Source organism: Malurus melanocephalus, unplaced genomic scaffold, assembly GCF_030028575.1.
Source record: "Malurus melanocephalus ecotype Western Australia unplaced genomic scaffold, MMel_1.1 scaffold_15, whole genome shotgun sequence".
In the NCBI taxonomy this organism is placed as follows: Eukaryota; Metazoa; Chordata; class Aves; order Passeriformes; family Maluridae; genus Malurus; species Malurus melanocephalus.
The window spans coordinates 4,731,069-4,749,036 of NW_026623247.1; the positions used below are offsets into that span (position 1 = coordinate 4,731,069).

Consider the following 17,968-nt stretch of genomic DNA (forward strand, 5'->3'; position numbering starts at 1 on the left):
CGGCTCGGCCCGGCGCGGCCCGGCGGGAGGGCGGCTGCGATCCGCCGCGGCCGGCGATGGGAGATGGAGGGAGCCGGTGGTGCGGTAAGGGGCGGCGTGTGCCCGTGCGGGTGCGGGGGTTGCGCTCAGCCGGGGGCACTTTTCCCCGTTTACTTTTATTTTTTTCTTTTTCCTTTCTTTTCTTTTTTTTTTCTTTTTTTTTTTAAAACTTTTTTTCTGTTTCCTTTCTGTTCCTCTTTTCCTTCTTCCTTCTTCCCTTATCCCTTTCCCTCTTTTATTGTTTTCTCTTTTCCCTCTTGTTTTTTTCTTAAACCCTTTTCACAGCACCCTGAGGGAAAAAGCTCAGAGCCTGCTTCTGTCCTCATTATTCCTAGATCCCGAGAGACACCAGCTGCACCATGGAAGCTGCACTGGGACTCGCACCTCAGGGCTGGGACCCCCAGCCTGCATATCGTGCAGTTGGTTTTGCTTGTGTCTCCAAGTAACTTGTCTGTGTAACACATCAGCGCTGTTGAGGCACTGACAAGCTCCCTTAATCTCGCCAAATTCTTGAATTAAACGAGACGTTGTCAAAAAAAGTCAGCCTTCGGCTGAGTAGTAGCATTGCACTCTCAGGGCAAGAGTGGGATTGAGATGAATTCACCAAAAGTGTAAAATTGTAGAATATTGAACTACAGGAGGATGCTCCCATTCAGTTGAGGTGCTGTCTTCTTCCCTGCTCCCAAGAACTGAAGGTACACTTTTCAATGGGAGCATAAACATTGAGTTGTGTTGAGTCTGAACTTCACACAAACTCACTGAAGCTGCTAACTCCCATATAGATGAGTATTTCCATGCTATAAACAGCAATTACCTGACTCCCACAGGGTCCAGTTAGTATATTGTCAAGCCAAGCCACATGCATATGTTATTGAAGTGATTTGGGTGTGTAATAGGCAACTGCGAGTGCTATTAGTTTTGTAGCTTCAGTCACACTTTAATTCTGTCTGTGCATAGGTCATTAAAACAGAGAGAAAGTCAAATGCAGTATTTGTAATGAAACTGGAAGTTGCACACCCAGCGTTTGAAGCAATTTGATAGACTGCTGAGAGTCGTCCAAGCCTTTCTGGTTTAGCTAGTAGAAAGAAGCCTTTTTCTCCTCCAAATGCTTTTTCATCAGTCATATCCTTAGTTCATGGGTTTCAGCAGATGTTAGCAGTTTAATGCTCTCAGTGAATCTGTCCTAGCTCTGCTGATTTACACAGAGAGAGAGTTGGTTTTGGGGCATGCTTTTGCTGGGAGAAAGGTGAGGTTAACCATGTAGGAGACCCTGTGCAAATGTTCCCATTCAATTACAGCTTTGGTTCGTTGGGGAGTGTAAGAACATCCTTTGTAGTAGTGGTGATGTGAAAAAAAAATCCAAGAAGCCTACATGCTGCTCTTTTCAAAACTTGAGACAACAGAAAAATTAGAGCTTCTTAATCCGCACAGAAAATTCTTGCACAACTGACCCGTGTGGAAGTGTCTCTCTCATGCTGTTTGTACTTAAGCGGAGTGTTTGATTTACTAGTTCCATCTCTGTGCCATCAAATTGAGAAGGAAAGGAGCAGTGAGGATCCTAATGCACATACCAGTGGCTTTTTGTTCAGCAAATCCTTCTTTACTGTTGTCAACTTGCATGGCTGAAAGACATGGATGTTATTCAGAGTACTTTCTGTCCCCGCCTCCACCCCAACATGGTCATTTGTATTCTTGCCCATCACACCCAGGCAAGTCTGGCAACTGATTTTGTATAAGCTTTGGTATAAGAGATGGTTTGGGGTTTGATTCCTGCGGGCTGAAGAGGCAGTCTCTCTGCAGGAGTGCCATGGAGCATCTCTGCAGGCACTCCTCTCTATGGGTGTGTTCTGAGCCAAGTGCTGGAAGATTCAGCGTTGGGGCAGCACAAGTTGTACATCATACAAGGCCACCAGTGCAAAGGAAGGATGCTTTGGCCGTGGTTGATAAACTCTCTTTGTATGTGCACAACAGCTGATTACTTGAAACAATCCCTGCTTCATGGAGAGACCTGAGAGTTGGAGTGATTTTTCTCAGGCATGTATTTCTCTGAGGCATGTGTTTTTCTTTAGAGAACCTCTGCTTGTTTGCAATGGTGTTGAGAGAGAGCTTTCTTTAGAAAACCTCTGCTTGTTTGCAATGGTGTTGAGAGAGAGCAAGAGGCAGGAGTACTGCTGATTTGAGATAATTTAGAGGTAGCACAGTATAGTGGCTTAGTGAAGAGGGCCCACAAAAGGGAGGGGGTAGTGTCTGCAGAGTAAAATTAGGTGGGTCCTCAGGGTACCAAGGAGCCATCTGCCAAACTTCTGTTGCTTCAGCAAAGGCTGGACAAACCTGTGAACTGCTGCCAAAACTCAAACACTGGGGCAGTCAATCACCAGCCAGAGTATCCTGCTCCAGATCAGCTCTGCATTGCAAGTGCTGAGGATCCCCAGGGTGCAGCAGCTGTTAGAGTTGTTTGGTATGAGTATTGCTAAGCTGTCCCTGGGCTCAGCAGGGACATGTGCCACCTACCATCCTTGCAGGGACTTTACTTTGCAAATGATTCGTGATGGAGAGCTGGCTTCTGGTGGAGCAGGGATTTCACCATCTGCCTGTCCCACCCAGACCTGCTCTGTGACCTGGGTGGTTCATTGCATCCTGGTGGGTTGTAAAATTGTGTGTGGATACTTCGCTCTGAAAGTGTGGCTTCTTCCAAGGGGTATGTGTGACAGGGAGTTTCTCTGGACAGTCATTGTACAACAGAGTGGGTCCGCAGGTAAACAAATTTAGGTCTTTCGCAATTTGTGTCTTAAACTTCTGATTATCTTTCTAAATGGATTCTTGCCTTCCATGAACCCCACGGTCACAGAGACTGTTTCCACCCCTTTTTTCTGTTAGCAGTGATGTGAAACTGGGGTGTGTGTGCAGAAATAATATCCTTCTATCAGATGAAAAGGCTGTTTGAGACCAGCTCAAAGTGTCTGCCTCACACTTTCATTCTGGACATAAGCATCCAAAGTATCCTGATGCAGTATGCTTTCAAATACTGATGGCAGCTCCTCCTTGCTCTGAGATGTTTATTGCTGTTTTGCCAGTTCCTGTTCAAGACCACAGACTCCTAGGATGCTAATGCATCTGAACATTTATTCCCTGCATTACAGAGATGAGCAAGGCAGGTTGTGGATGGTGCTTAAAAGCAGGGTGGGGTGACAGCTAGCCCTCTGGGTGCGGGCTTGGTTGCTACAGGGTTGAATCAGGAGTCAGAGGAGCTCTGGTATTATCTAGCCCTTGAAGCTTGAATGGCTCCTGAATTGACTGTACTTCCTGGATGCTGTAAGTAAAAAAACCTGTTTGGGCACCAGATCAGGCTGTCCGTCAGGGACCAAGCTGTCCATCAGAGCGTGAGATTTCCACCTCCACTGAAGTGCATGGCATTTGCTGTGTCTCCCTTTGTTAAATGTGTGAAAAGATTTTCAGTGTCGTGACTACTGGGCTAAATTGAAGGAAACCAGGCTGGAGCTAGCTTCTGGGGATGGCCTGCCAGGGCAGAAACACACTGTGAGTACATCACGTAACTTTTTGCTGCCTGGTCACAGGACTGTCTTGCACAGGTCCAGGGATTGGACTTGATGATGATGATGGGTCCCTTCCAGCTCAGAGTATTTTATGATTCTATGACTGAAAGGAGGTCATTGTCTTGAAACTGTGAGCAGTAAGAAAACAACCTAAATGGCACAGATTACATAATACAAGCCTCCCTTTTTGCAAAAGCAGTGAATGGGACTTGCTTTCTCTTCTTGGCATGAAATGGCACAGTAGAAGAGATGGCTTACCTCCAAAGTGTACTCATTATTTTTTTTACAACAGTTTTCAAATGGGAAGTGTCATTTGAGTAATAACTGCATCTCCCAGGCTGAACAAATGCCAAGCGTGATGGTAAGATGCACATAGGCCTGGGATATGTCTGCGTGTCGGTGCTAACAGAAGAATGCTTAACAGGGGAGCCCTTTTCTCAAGAGGAAACAAATTCTAGTACCAGTGAGTTCTGGYTGTCATCAGCTGTCTTGTCTGTGGACTTCCTGTGACTTAATGAGGAAAAAAGAAGAGGTACTAACTTCCTCACCAGTGGGACATAAGTGCCAGCTGGCCTGTGTTGTGCTGCTTGTGGAGGATGTAACATTTTTGGTGTCTTCTGCGTTCCTGCCATAGCTGAAACTGCCTGTTGGCTCCTGACTGCTGTGCTTTCTTAGAAGCAAACAGTCTTGCAACAATATTTTCAGTCCTCCAGTCCATGCACATCAGGAGAAATATCTTGTGACTTTTCGCTTCTGCCTCAATCTGCTTCAAATTTCTGTTCTGAAAGACTCCTGTTAAATCTAGTCAAGGCTCAGAAAGAACTGCTGAGAATGAAAGCTGTAAAATTAATTTCAATATGTGATATGAAGTAATCATACAGAAACAATAAGGCATATCTAAGTCAGAGGGAGAAACATGCCCCTTTTCTGCATATTCTGTTGCTGTGGTGTAGTTTTATAGTTTGCACTTGCCACAGAGAAAATGCAGGTTTTTAAACCTTTGTAAATGTGAATTCTTCCAGTGGCTCTTGTGTCAAGGGGTCTAATGGGTGTGGGGTGTTTTTTTGTTCAGTGGTTTGTTTTGGGTTTTTTTTTTTTACCATTCGCTGAAATTGAATATTTTAATCACTTTGGGACACTATCTTAAACTATGTTTATAATATTGATTTGGAAAAACGAAGATGAGCTCTTGCAATACCCTGTTCTTCCAAACATAAGAGTAGTGTGTATTTAACTGAACATAAAGAATGTTCAGCACATAGCAAAGGATGTGGTCTGTATATTTTCAAGGGACAGCAGATGTTGGCTGGGGTTTTGGAAATAAGTTAGTTGCTTAAAGATACAGAAATAACTTCTGGTAGGCTCATGAGGCATTTAGACATTCAAATTTTAGCTTCCATAGAGTAGAAATCCATGTGGAGCAGACCTGTAGCCTGTCTAAACATTGTTCTGCCATCTGAGATGCCTGAAGACGGTGGAAGCACACTACCTGCTGAAGAGAGGCAGTCTGTCAGTTTGCTAAATATACTGGAACATATTGAACAAAAACAGTAAATGCAAGATGTCTACTACATGCATCACTGAATTCTCTGAATAAAAGATGCTGTCTTTACACAGTTTTTCTTAAATCACGCCCCTATCCCAATGCTCTTCGGCATAACTCGGAAAAGATACTTGCACTGTAGCTTTCTACAAGTTTTGGGTGTTTTTCATTATCTGTGTTTTGTATTGAAGAACACAGTGGTTCAAACAGTGAGCTAAAGCCTTCTTCTCAGAGAGCCTGTTTTGATTCTTGCACATACCTTACAAATAATGCAAAGACATCCAGAGGTCCATACAACATGCATCAAAAATCACTGACTTGGCAAGTACAAGATGCTGAGTGACCTTTAATGGTAAAGAGTAATCATACAGACTTGAATTAATATGCTGTTCACAGTCATGCAGTTACAGCTCAGACAGCTTCAGCCTTTGCATAATAGAAAGTATTTAATTCTGTATAACAGCTGACTGCTTCCTAACAACTTCAACCAAACAACAAAGCAAACATTTTTCTTTACGGGGAGGAAAACTCAAGTGCAGGTCTAAAACAAGGTGACCACACTGGAAACAAACTTTACTTACAACTGCTTAATTCTGCTGCTAAGGCATTTGAGGTTTTTTTTTATCACTGTTCCCGGGTTTTTTTCTAAGCAGCAACTTTTTTGCTTTATTTCTCAACTGAGCCTGTCTTTAGACACTGAACTTATGTGAAGTCTGCCTTTGAGCAGGGAGAGCAGCTTTGATAGTATCTGCACCCTTTCAGTTTTGCCCTCTCTAGTGTGACTGCTTCTTGTGAGGCTGCTTATAGTAAACAAATTGTGTGGTGCTGGGAATGCCTGCAGTGCCCTGGTGCCTTTTGTTGAATCGCTGGGATTAGGTGGGGTGGATTGTGGTGAGGACTCCAGAGGAGCTGAGTGGATGGTACAGAGCCTGATACCTGTCCAATCCAGGGCCATACTGCAGCCTGGTTAGCAGCTGATAGTGACTCACTGCACTGGTTTGGATTCAGAGTCGCTTTAGCCTGGGACCATGTATGTGGTTGTGGAGGTCAGCAGATGCCCAGAAAGAGTTCAGCTTGGAGATTTGTAAGGAGGATGTGATTTCTCTGTTGTTGGGGATTTGTATCCCTTGAGCTTGTTCACCGTCCTCGTTAGATCCCTTAATATTTTTGTTTCTGTGACATTGCTTTGCAAGGATGTTGGTGGTTTTGATTACAAACCGTGTGAGGAACCATGTCCTCTTTGGTGGGGTGCTGACTCCTTTTTCTGTCCTCTTGCTGTTGCATTAAAATAGGAGGTGCTGAATCACTGATTGTTCTTTGCCTTTTTCACACCCTTTATGCCCACAAGCACTTCTACCACATCTCTCAATTGCTTTCTTGTAGCTGAAAAGTTACATGACTTGGTTATCCCTCTCTAAAATCCAAACTTCTCTGCTGGACAACAGCTACAGGCAGTGCTCTCACACAAGCCCTTTCTTTCATCCCCCACCATCTGTCTTTCTATCCATTCTCCTGCAACTTCGGATAGTTAGGAATTGGTTTAAAGGCTGCGATTTCTTCTCTTTCACAGCTAGGGCTACCATAAAGTTTTAGCAGCTCCAGCTGAGATTTAGCCATGCAAAGTTCCTGTTCTATTGAATTTTAATCTATTTTACTAATGTTTTAGTTCAGGAATTGCAAACGTGTATTAACATGGAGAGGTGTGAGTAAAACACAAGTATGGTGTATGAGATGACATGGAATGAAAAGCTACTACCCTTGCTAGTGAGCACCCGCACTCTCTCTGTGATGTCAGTGCACTAGGTTTCACCAGTTAGCACGTTTATTTTGATGCCAGCTTTCTGCATTTAATCCTGTTACTTAGGAAAGTGATTTAAGACAAGCTCAACAGGCATAGTATTTTCAGAACAATTGGTGTGACCTGTCAAAAGCAGTGAGGCTTGCTAAGCTCATGGTCATGAGAATAATGTGACAGCAGAGGCAGAGCTCTCAATGCAGGATTCTGTAAAGACTTGTCCATGACATTGCAATTCACAGAAGAAGGTTTTAAAATCTGTGAGAACCTTCTATCCATCATTCCTTTTGAGAGCATAAACTCACTGTATCAGGGTATATGATAGGTGATGACAGGCAATTTTTTTTTTGCTGCTAGAGATGTTGGTGAAGCAATGAGAATGTAACAGACACAGCCTGGGATTAGAAATGGTCCAGGTGTGGCTGTGAAGTTCTCTATAGCCGACTCTGATTTACAGGCATTCTTCAAAGCTTTTTTCTCCTTTCTTGCAGTACTGCAGCATTTCCCCAGTAGTCTCAATGAAACCTCCAAAAGACACTGCCAGTGCAGGGGCTGTTGCCTGCTGTCAGGGAGCTGATATCCGGTGGTGGTGTGGCTGAGGGGGAAGGCAGTCAGCTCTGAGAAAAGGAGCTGTGCACATGCAAAAGCATGTAAAACTGAGGCTTCCTCATTGTATGGCTTAGCTGTGGGGACCTGCCTGAGTACGCTTTGACCTTTCTGTCCCAGCTGACAGTTCTTTGTGAAATGTTCTTAGGTCTCTTCCTGCTGATACTTCCCTTAGCCTAAGTCTCTTCTGTTCAGAATTTTGGGTGACTCTTGCTCCCTCAAGACTCATGCTTGAGCACCTATCCCATTCTGCTTTTTCTCAAGCACTGTGTTCCCAGGTCTCCTGCAAGGAGTCAGTCTGTCTTAACAGCATCTGTCCTTACAGAGAGTCTGAAAAAATCCAGACTGAAATTTGCTATTTAATTATCTGCTCCTTTGAATACTTCTTCCTTATTAGACATTTTCAGAGAAAACATATGACCTTAAGTGCAAATGCTTCAGGAGGCATGGGCTCACACTGACATGTATTCAGTGTTCAGACTGAACCATTCCCTGTCACAGCAACTGTGGACAGTGTTACCCCTTCCACTGAGATGGAGCTCATCTCTCTTGTTGGCTCTGCTGAAAATGGTGGTGAGATAACAATGCTTTGATATTCTTCAGTTAAAGCTGTCTGACATGTAGGTATCAAAAGAAAAAAAAAAAGGCACCAAGACAAAAACAGTTTGTCCCAAAAAAGGTCCAACTAAAACCTCAATACAAGTCAAAAGAGGATGCTTTGGTGCTTTTGTTCTGTGGAGAAAGGAGAAGGATTTTCTTCAGTTTTTTGTGATTCACTATACCTGTTTAAAAAACACTGTCATTTTTGGAGGGCACTTAGACGAGAGCTCGTGAGTTGAAATCAAATCCATCCAGAGAGAAACTGTACTTCAGGAAAGGTAGCACCCAGCTCTCATCAGAAGCCTGCCTGAAGACACCTCTCAAGGATGAATTGTGAGAGCATTTTCTCTGTTCAAATACTGACCCGCTGCTCCATTCATGCATCCAGAGAGTAGAGCAGAGCAGAGGCAGTGTGTGTGCTTTGTGCTGGGCTGACTTATCTGTCTGTCCTTGGCAGCTCCTGCTGGAGTAGCTGGAACCCTGTGGTCTAAGCATCCTGCTGCTGTTCAGTTCAGTGCTGAGACATGGATTCATCAGCTTCGCTTCCTATGCTGGCCTGAAGCCACCCCCAGCACCAGGGGCAAATCTTAAACAATCTCTGCTCCCTAAGCACGGAACAGAAGGCCATCAAGGGGGCTCTGTTGACCCATGCCAATGCCTTGTGTGAGGTCAATGAAAACTGGTCCAGTGTGTTGGCAGGAGGTCTGAGGGATGAGGACTGCCAAGTCCAAACTAATGCAGCCTCATCAATGTTATCTAAAATTCGCTGACAGGCAAACGTGGCCTTCCTAACTCCTGACCAAAAACTATGACCTAGAGAAGTAGCCTTGCTCAAACATGCTCAAACAGGCAGAAAGCACTGCAAGAGTGATGCACAAATGGGCAGAAGCTTGCTGCCTCTCTGCCCAGAGCATCACTGGGCAGGGACTACTTACCAAAAAGTAATATATATATATGGCGCATGAGAAATGTATGTACAGCTGGGCTGATTTAAGGGGATTGACGTTCTAAGTGTCACCCTCTCCATCAGTGACAAGAGACCAGATGCATCAAAGGTGGTAGTTAAACCCTTCTGAGGGAAGCAATTATGAAGTGAGCTGACCTGGATGCAGATTTCTTTACCCTTGAGCTGAGAGAGAAGGCTTAAGCAGGAGTTTTATATCCCTTTCAATCTTGCTTGTATTTAATCTTTGCTAATGCAGCTTGAAAGCACCATGAATGTTTGTCCTGTCCTTTTTAGGGCTCCTGGTTTTGGGGCATGTTGACTTCTGCAAAGCTTGGGTGAGTGATAGATTGAAAGAAGGAAAGGAGAGCACATGTTGTCTCTTGATTTGGACAGTGGTAAAGCAATAGTCTTAAAAACTTGCTCTGACCCCAGAGCATCCTCATTATTTCCTTCTCTTGCATTCTTTTTTTTTAAATTTCTTGTTTGGATGAAATATGATAAACTTACCCTTAAGCCTGGATCTGGACTTTCTTGACACATCCTTTTAGTGCTCCGACACCCTAAATAAATGTTAAATTCAGCTGTTCCTATACACAAGCCAGTATCTGTAATTCTCATCAGCAGTGTTGAGCACTTCTGAAAATCAGGTTATTCCTTTTGGATGCAAAGACAAAGTTCTTACAGCCTCTGTTTAGGCACCTAACTGATAAAGGATGCCCTATACACTGAAACCCCATTAATTTGACAATTTATTTGTGCCTGTTATTGGATGATGCAGAGGGTGCTGTGAACTGGAATCTTCTTCATTGCTTTACAATAAGGTAAAGGCAAATAGAGAGCCTTGGAATGCGTTTGCTGGCAGGGACATCCGTTGCAGCAGATGTCTGTGAAATCTCAAAGAGTAAGGCTGAGGGATAGAGAAGCTGTGTCCCAGAGGGGTATAGATCAGAAATTCCTGACTATTTAAGAACTGGACTGCTCTGTTCATTATATTTTCCATTTCATTTATCTGTCACCGGGATTTGGCACCAGCTAGTTGTTAGCCGTCCCATCCCTTCACATCCATCTGAGTAGACTGAATTTTTGTCTGGCTCCGTAAACTACTCCTGTCTAAGCTGTTGCAGACAAAGAGCCTTCTCCTGTGTGCTCTGGCTCCAGCTATTCCTTTTCTAGCCCTTCCTGCCTTCCTGGCAGTAATGAATGCAGCCCTGTAAAGGCAGGAGAGACATGGAGGCTTCTTCCAAGCTCTTTTTGTCATGCATGTGATAGTCATCTTTGTGCTAGATTTTTCTAGCATATTTTTTTAATTTTCTCGCATTTTTGAGAAAAAATATGCACATTTTTCTCAAAAGATTTGCTAGCCTTCCATCAAAGTTCTGGAAGCCCTAGTGCTGAGTAGTTGGACTAGTGAATGGTAAAAAAATCAGTCCAAGACCTCTCTGTAAGATCTGCTCTATACTTAGGGCAGAGTGGTGTTGCACAGTGCAGAAAAGTAGAGGGAGAAATGGGGGTAAAAGGCCAGGAAAACCTAGAGCAAAACTGTTCTAGGACACAGGGCCAGGTAGCTATTTATCAATATGCTCTTCGAAGAAAACGTGATTGTTGGACATGTGGCCTTGGAGGAACATAAGAATTCCATCCATCTCTGATTAAAGAGCCATGACTGTGTGTGCCTGTGAATTATGTGTCTCTTGTATTTTGAATTTCTGTTTGTAGCTGACTCTTCCTAAGGTATTTGAAAGAAATGCATGAAAGTTATTGTTGTCCTGGGGGGCAGAATGTTCCATTTAACTTTTCTTTTAAGAGTATTTTTATAAACTAATGCTTTCACCAATGCAAACCATGTAATGACTTGCTATACCACAACAACTGACTTCCTCAAACATAAAGCATGAATATAGAGTTTACTGAAGAATTTATAGAGTTAGTGATTTATTTTATCTGTCACTTCAAACAGAAGAATTACAGGTTCCATCTTGCCCAGCTGGGAAGAAACTTAATGCTGACTCTAGGTAGTTTTTGCACTACAGTTTCTTGCTGGTACTTTAGCTTAGAAATTTGTTTTGTCCCTACCTGTTCAGAGAAATATTTTGATCAGAGTCCTGCAGCCTTTCTCTCTTCTGAGAAACTGGATTTTACTCTGTCAAACTGCATCTTACAAGAAGGGAGCAGTGGGAAAGTGCTGGTGGAACCAGGCCTGGGTAGAATGGGTTGTTCAATCCATCTGTCCATCCACCCCTCCAGGTATTCCCCTGCTAACTGGGCTCACCACCCTGTGCACCGTCCCTGCCTCCTGGCCAGATAAGCAGGTTTGACTTGTGTGGTATGGTTTTGAAACCAAGTTGGGCTCTTGTCCTGACCTAGACAGTCGCACATGGGCTGCCCAACAGGGACCCTTAGACAGTGGTTCCACATGTGTGCATACCTTATCCTTTTTCTCTTTTTTTATTATCCTGGTTGTAGTCTTTGCTCCTCCTTTCTCTACCCCACTCTCTTTTCTAAGAAACAGCCTGCCTCATTTATGATTTTCCCCTGGGTCCCACTTTTGTGACATACATACTCAAATTTGCTATTTCTGATACTATTCCCCTGATATTTTTAACCCTAACTGGTGTTTCTGAGGTAGCTGGCCCATGCTGCTGGCTTTTCGGTGGGTAAGCTGGCTAAAGATGAGAGTGGTTGGGTGCTCTAATATCTCTGCCTGATACTGACATGCTTGGGTTCAAAGACAGAGAGAGGAGCTCTTCAAAAGCACTCTGAGTTGGCCCACATCTACTCTGGGTGATCTTGGTGGTGATAGCATGAATACTTAAAATGCTACCTGACAGTGTACCTGGAGGGATTTCATGTTCCTTCTGCTGTTTCTTCACTAAAAGGTAGATAAGCTTTGTTTATTTTGACTTTACAGGCAGAAGCACTTGTGCGGGATAATGATGTATCGGCTCATGCCCAGAATGTTGCCAAGGCCAAATACGAATTTTTATTTGGCTTGGAAGAAGAGAAGCCTTCAGGCATGGGTAAGTGCTATTTATTACTATTGTGTGGAAAAAAAAAATCTCTTAAGCGACTCAGGAAAGTTTTGCAGAAGTTGCTCCCTTAGTGACCTCATGGGTTGCTCACTGTGCTGTGCTGCCCTTTGCAAGTGTCAGACCAAAGGATCCTGCTGGTTTGGCTCCAGAAAATGACAGTGGTTCCCTGTCTTACACCCCCACCTTCCTCTCTGGCTTGTGTGGGCCGCCTTGATGTGACAGCAGAGACTCGTGTGCTGGAGACACATTGGTGGAGGGAGTCCCTGCACTTCTCTGCAGCGGAGTTGCTTCAGCCACGAGTTCTGCAATTGCACATGCTGAAATGTGGCCATCTCTGCCTGGAGGTCCTTCCAGGAATGCCCTTCGTAGTCTGCATGCTGCTTTTTTTCTACAGCTAGAGGTAGGTAAGGTTTTAATTTAGGTATTTGAGGTGTTACCTGAACTGCTCTGTCCTCTGTAGTTAGTAATTCAAGAAGTCCAGATGCAGTATCTAATATTGTGCCTAAGGATCTGTCTGGTTCCTTTATTCTTCTTGTAAATATAGGGCATTTTCCATCTTTTCAGAGCCTGAGCTTAGAAGAAAATAAACGTAGTTATTGTACCTATTTCTCTTGCCTCATCATAATGTTCAACAATCCCTGCCCTCTTTGCAAAAGCATTTCCTCAGGCTGCTCTCTTTGTACCTTGATCCTTTCTAATTGCAAACTTTCTGGAATGTCACTTAATTAAAGAATACTCCCTTCTTGCCAGAAAAGGGCAGCACTTTGTTCAGAAACAAACTGTGTAGGCTCCTCGCCTTCAGTAAGAAAAGGAAAAAAAAAGCATAGTAAAAAAGAATGAAAAAGCAGAACTCGAGTTCGGTTAAGTGAGTAAACAGTTTCTTCCTGGATTTTAGAAAATTTCATCTTCCACCTGGGAAATCCTAATTGCAAAGTGGAAAAAATCCAGATTTCCAAAAAGAGAAAAAGGTTTTTCCAAACCAAAACCAAAAGTTCCTCAATTACAAATTTTAAAAACTTCTCCAAATTGCCATGAAATGTGTATCAGATTATGTTTGTATCAGATTATTACATGAATCATGATGACCTCATTTCTCGCTTGGAAAGACACACTGTGAGAGCGCTGTCAGCTGGGATTGGTACATATCCAGAGACTGGTATTAAATAAAGTATGCTGTTTCTAATAAATCCAAGTGAATCTATTGTTATCACCAGCCAAAACAATTATCAAATATGACAAGTATTCTGAGCTGAGTACCGAGCCCTAAAATAAAGGGTGGCAGAGTGTAGCCAGATATATTTACTTATGCGCCTAATTCTCTCTATTTTTCCTGTGCTACTTCTTGCCTTGTTTCTGGATTTCCTTCTTGCCTTGTTTCTGCATCTTCTTCGTTTCCTTTATTAATGAGAAACTATCATTGGGGGCTAACAGTGATTTCAAGGGACCCTCACAGGAGGGTTTGCAAATATTTAACAGTGGTTAACATATAATGTTTGTGAATTGCACCCAAAAACTGGGTGATGTTGGCCTCATGGTGTCACAGACAAATGCATCCTACTCATCCTCCTCTTCCTCCTCCTCCTCCTCCTCCTCCTCCTCCTTCTTCTCTTCCAAGTTGTTTGACCCCTGTGGATAAATGAGTAGGCCCCTTCCTACTATTTTCTTCAAGTGAGCAGGTTTTAACTGCTTATTAACTGGAGATGTATGAGGACAGGGTGACTGTGGGCACAGCAGTACAAACGTAGGGCTTTATGCACCAAATCCTGGCTTTTTTGGTTTGAGATATGTCAAATATGTCATGACATACGCTTTTGGGGAAAGCAGCTAGGCCTGAAAGTCTCTCTGTCCTTCTCTGTATTAGATGGGAAGGGACAGAATCAATACTGAAAATTCAAATAAACATACTGCTTTCTGAAGTTCCCTTTAAAAGTAAGAAGTTACGCTTTTTAGGGGTCAAAGTAGGAAATATTTCAAGCAAATGAGTGACAGGGGCAGGGCCAGGAAAAATGCCAGTGTTTAAACTTGATCAAGAGAACAACTTGTCACTGTGGGCAGTTAGGCTGAACTTTAATTTATCTAACCTAAAGCAGTTCACCCGTGCCGTGGCTGACCTCAGAAACAGAACGTAGCATATAAGCTGCTGAATGGTTTATCCTTTCCCTTTCGGCTGTAGCCATGTTACTGAATCCCTGCGAGATACTCTTGAGGGTAAACGTTTTTTGATTGAGTATAAAAACATTCCCTCAGACAAGCCAATTCACAAAGAAGCAATAATAATTGGGGGCAACTGTGGCAAACACTTCTGTTTACCCAGGTGGGAGATTGCAGCCTTTCCTGATAAGCTCCTGTACTGATTTTTACCTTCCAGGTTGAAGCTGCTGGTCATTTTCAGATGGGGGTGGGGGGAAAGAAAAAAATGGCTTTAGAAGAAGGGTCTCATCAATGATATTCAAATACTGATAAAGCTGTCACATGTAAAACATGTTCTCTCCTTTGCTGTCTTCAGTCTGGTTTTATCTGGGATATTTGTGATCAATGATGCCCACAAGTGCTCTGGTCTTTACTGTGTGATGCCCCCTGTCTGGCTCCTTTCCTCTCTTGTCCATTGTCCATCGCCCTGCCTTGGATGCATTACATGGAGCAGAAGCAGGCCCAAGCCCCCTGGACCCTCACAAAGTTGTGGGAGGGCTTGGGACCATACATCTTCCTGCAGACCCCTCCCACTGTGGGACTTGGGAGGATGCACCACACATGTCCACACGCCCCTTCACAGCCTGGCCACTTTCGCTGGCAAAAGCCCAGCCTTCTGCCTTCTAGCAAAAGAAAATATTTTTTAGAAACTGAATTTAGCTGGGTTGGACAAGACCTCTTCTCAGACTCACTGACATAAAGGGTGCTTGTTGTATGTGGAAACATACATTCCTCCTCTGGAAACAGCTGTGGAAACAGTGATCTCTATTGAACAGACTTATCTTTAGGCTTGGCTGTGCTACAGTCCTGATTTTTATTACTTTGCCGTTAATACATTTAAATACCAAAAAGAAAAAAGAAAGTCACAGTAACATGACTTAGTCTTAAAAGTGCTTCCTTGGGGAAAAAAGTGGGGGATACTACAAAATAATTCCTTAAGTAAACATGAAGGCCAAATACCCCATAATTCGTGTTATATGAGAAAATAAATCCATGGCTGTTGTTAGGAAGAAAATAGCTTCTTACGATTGATAAACAGTCTTTTCTCTGCTGCTTCTGAGAGGAGAAAGCTTTCATCCCTCCTGTGTACCAGAGGTCTAATCTCATCCTTCACAAAAAGGCCTTGTACAAATACTGCCTGTGTTGCTATGCAAATCTGGTCTTTCCCAACAGCTGCTGGAAGAAGCTTGGTTTTGAATTCCTGGTGAAACAAATAGCTTTTTGGAAAGCCTGTCACTTGCTTTTTTGTGTTCAGTGAGGTGTCATGAGGCAACTGAGCTCATTTAACAGCTTGCTTCTGCCAAAAGAGATGGTCCCAGACACACACTGCCACGGATTGTGTCATGCTAGTTCTGGTGCTCATCTGTGTGCTTAGCAAGCTCAAGCCAGCAAAAACTGAGTAGCAAACCCTCCCCTCCCCGCCAAACACCCAAAGAACAATTCTAAAAAAAAGGTTTGTTTTCTCCTGGCAGTGTGGGCTGAATCAGCTTTGCACGGGGTCAAACAGTGCCAAATCTGACACGTGAAAGAAAACCAAACACATACTTTGACCCATGCAACATACCCATTCCTGAACCTCAGTCATAGAAATTACTGCTTTTGCTTTAGAATTTCTAGAACTTGTTTCAAGAGCAAAAGAAGAACACAATGGCTGCTTTTTTTTGGTAAAAGTAAAGCCTTTTCTGGGTCCTCTGCTGCTGACTTAAGCAGCTTTAAGGAAATTATCCCAGTATCTTTGTGTAAAATGAGCCTCACTGACATACTAGGTTGTCCTTAATCTTCTGCCTCGCTTGTTTGCTCTGTGTTACTTCAAGGCATGCATGTCCAGCTCTGCTGCATCCTCCTTGCATTGCATGGAAGTGGCACCTTCCTGATCCTCATTGTATGGATTGTCCTTAGAACACAGGCACTCATTACATTGTTCTTGTGAGAGCCCAGATTGCTGACTGTAGTCTTGCCCAGTCCCCACTGCTTCCTCCAACCCCACTGCTTTCCATTTTGAGGCATCACCCTTTACCATGTTTTCATCTCTTGCTCTTCCCATCTCCAGGCAATCCTGAAAGTCTGGGCTCCCTTTTCTGGTATCTTCCTCTGTAGCTCTGCCTTCCTGAAAAGGTGTAAAACTTCATTTTCTGAGGGTTGGAGAACAGCCTGATTTTCACATTAATTTTGCCTAACTGTGCTGAAGGATGGGTAGGTACATCAGAGTCCTGCAATATTTACCAGGAACAAACACAAGGCTGGAATACAGAAAGCTCAGAGCTGTAATACCCCTCTCCCCTGTGATTAAAAGTCCATCATCCTGTTGTGCATACTTCACTCTACCAGCCTTTTAATATTGTTTCTAGTGTCCTGCTCCATTTTCTGACATACAGAAGACCTTCTGGAGTTTTTAAATCATAGTGTAATCAATAGTTTTCTCATAAATATCTCTGATGTTTGGCATTGCCGATTGGCAATGATGCAGAAAGAAGGTTAACTTCTTTAACTTAAGTCTCCAGAGGTATTCTATTAGAATGTACTTTTCCAGTTGAGTTCGTGCGTTATAGGAAGTGATTGCCTGTTTAGCACCAGCATGTTCACTGGTGCTGAGTGCTCCTCTTTCACTCCAACATGGTGTAAACTAGGTCAATTTGGATGCTCTGAAGGGCAGAATATCTTACAGTACTGTCAGAAGAGCACACTGGACTGTGCATATGGAAAAAACGCTGGTGCAGGAGGACAGGTTCCATTGTGCTTTGCATCTTGGCTGCTTGAGGTGGAGCTGTCTTGCTGTGTCCCTTGAATTAGTGAGTCCTGCTTCCTGGGGCTGGGAGAAGCTGAGGCATGCTCTGGAGCTGTCAGGTGTGGTGTGATGGATGTTTGTGTTTCCAGTCGACGGGAGAGGAAAACTAAAGGGCGCACAAGGCATTATGCTAAGTCCCTTGCTCCACAGGAGGAAATTGTATGTCTTGTGACCTGCACTTGAAAGCTGGATAGTTCAAGTTATCATAACCTACAGCTGTAGGGAGGAGATTACCACATCCTTGACTGGCTAAACAACAGAGTTGTTTGAAGGCCAGGGGTTTAGTACAAATAATCGTTAAAACATGGCCTGTTTGTTTATTGTTTTTTAAAGGTGCAGAATTAAGCACTCAGAAGTTAGGAAATGCCAGAGCTAAGGCAATAATTCCCTCTCTGTCTGTGGGCTGGTTGCCGAAGCTGAGAGCCATGCTGACATGAGCACACAAATATTTGGGGACCTAGTGATGCTGGCAGTCTGTCAGTGTCTGGCTACATCAGATGCTCTGAGCACACGTGGCACAGGCTGAACGCAGCTGAAGCTGGCAGGACTTAGCAACACTTTCCTGGAGGCAGTTAGGCTTCCTTTCTATCAGGCAGCCAGAAAATGGGGCATCCAGATCAGTGGGCACAACAGGAGAGGCTCAGCCAGCTGACTTGTCAGGCTACAAGCAGGTACAGTGGGGCACAGTTGCGTTTTTACCTAACACCTCCTCTCCCCTGCCCTCCCCTCTTCACCTCTCCTCTCCTCAGCTTCAGCCCCATCATCTGGTGAGATCGGCAGTGCACCAGCACAGGTTCTCTGTTGTGCTGTACCCTTGCTTCATTTCGAAGCTTTTTGAAAGGAAATGATGCATGTTAACTTGCTGCTGGAGACGGCTTGGT

At 43.8% G+C, this 17,968-nt stretch overlaps 1 protein-coding gene across 1 annotated transcript in view; it reads left to right on the forward strand.

Annotated features, from left to right (window-relative positions):
• The first annotated feature begins 6 nt into the window (after positions 1-6).
• The window catches only part of PSD3 (pleckstrin and Sec7 domain containing 3), a 112,010-nt gene continuing 94,048 nt past the window's right edge, over positions 7-17,968 (forward strand). The window contains exons 1-2 of the mRNA XM_057385247.1: positions 7-84; positions 11,992-12,100. Of these exons, the coding sequence (XP_057241230.1) occupies positions 64-84; positions 11,992-12,100 (130 nt within the window). The 5' untranslated portion in view covers positions 7-63. The remainder of the gene's footprint in view (positions 85-11,991; positions 12,101-17,968) is intronic.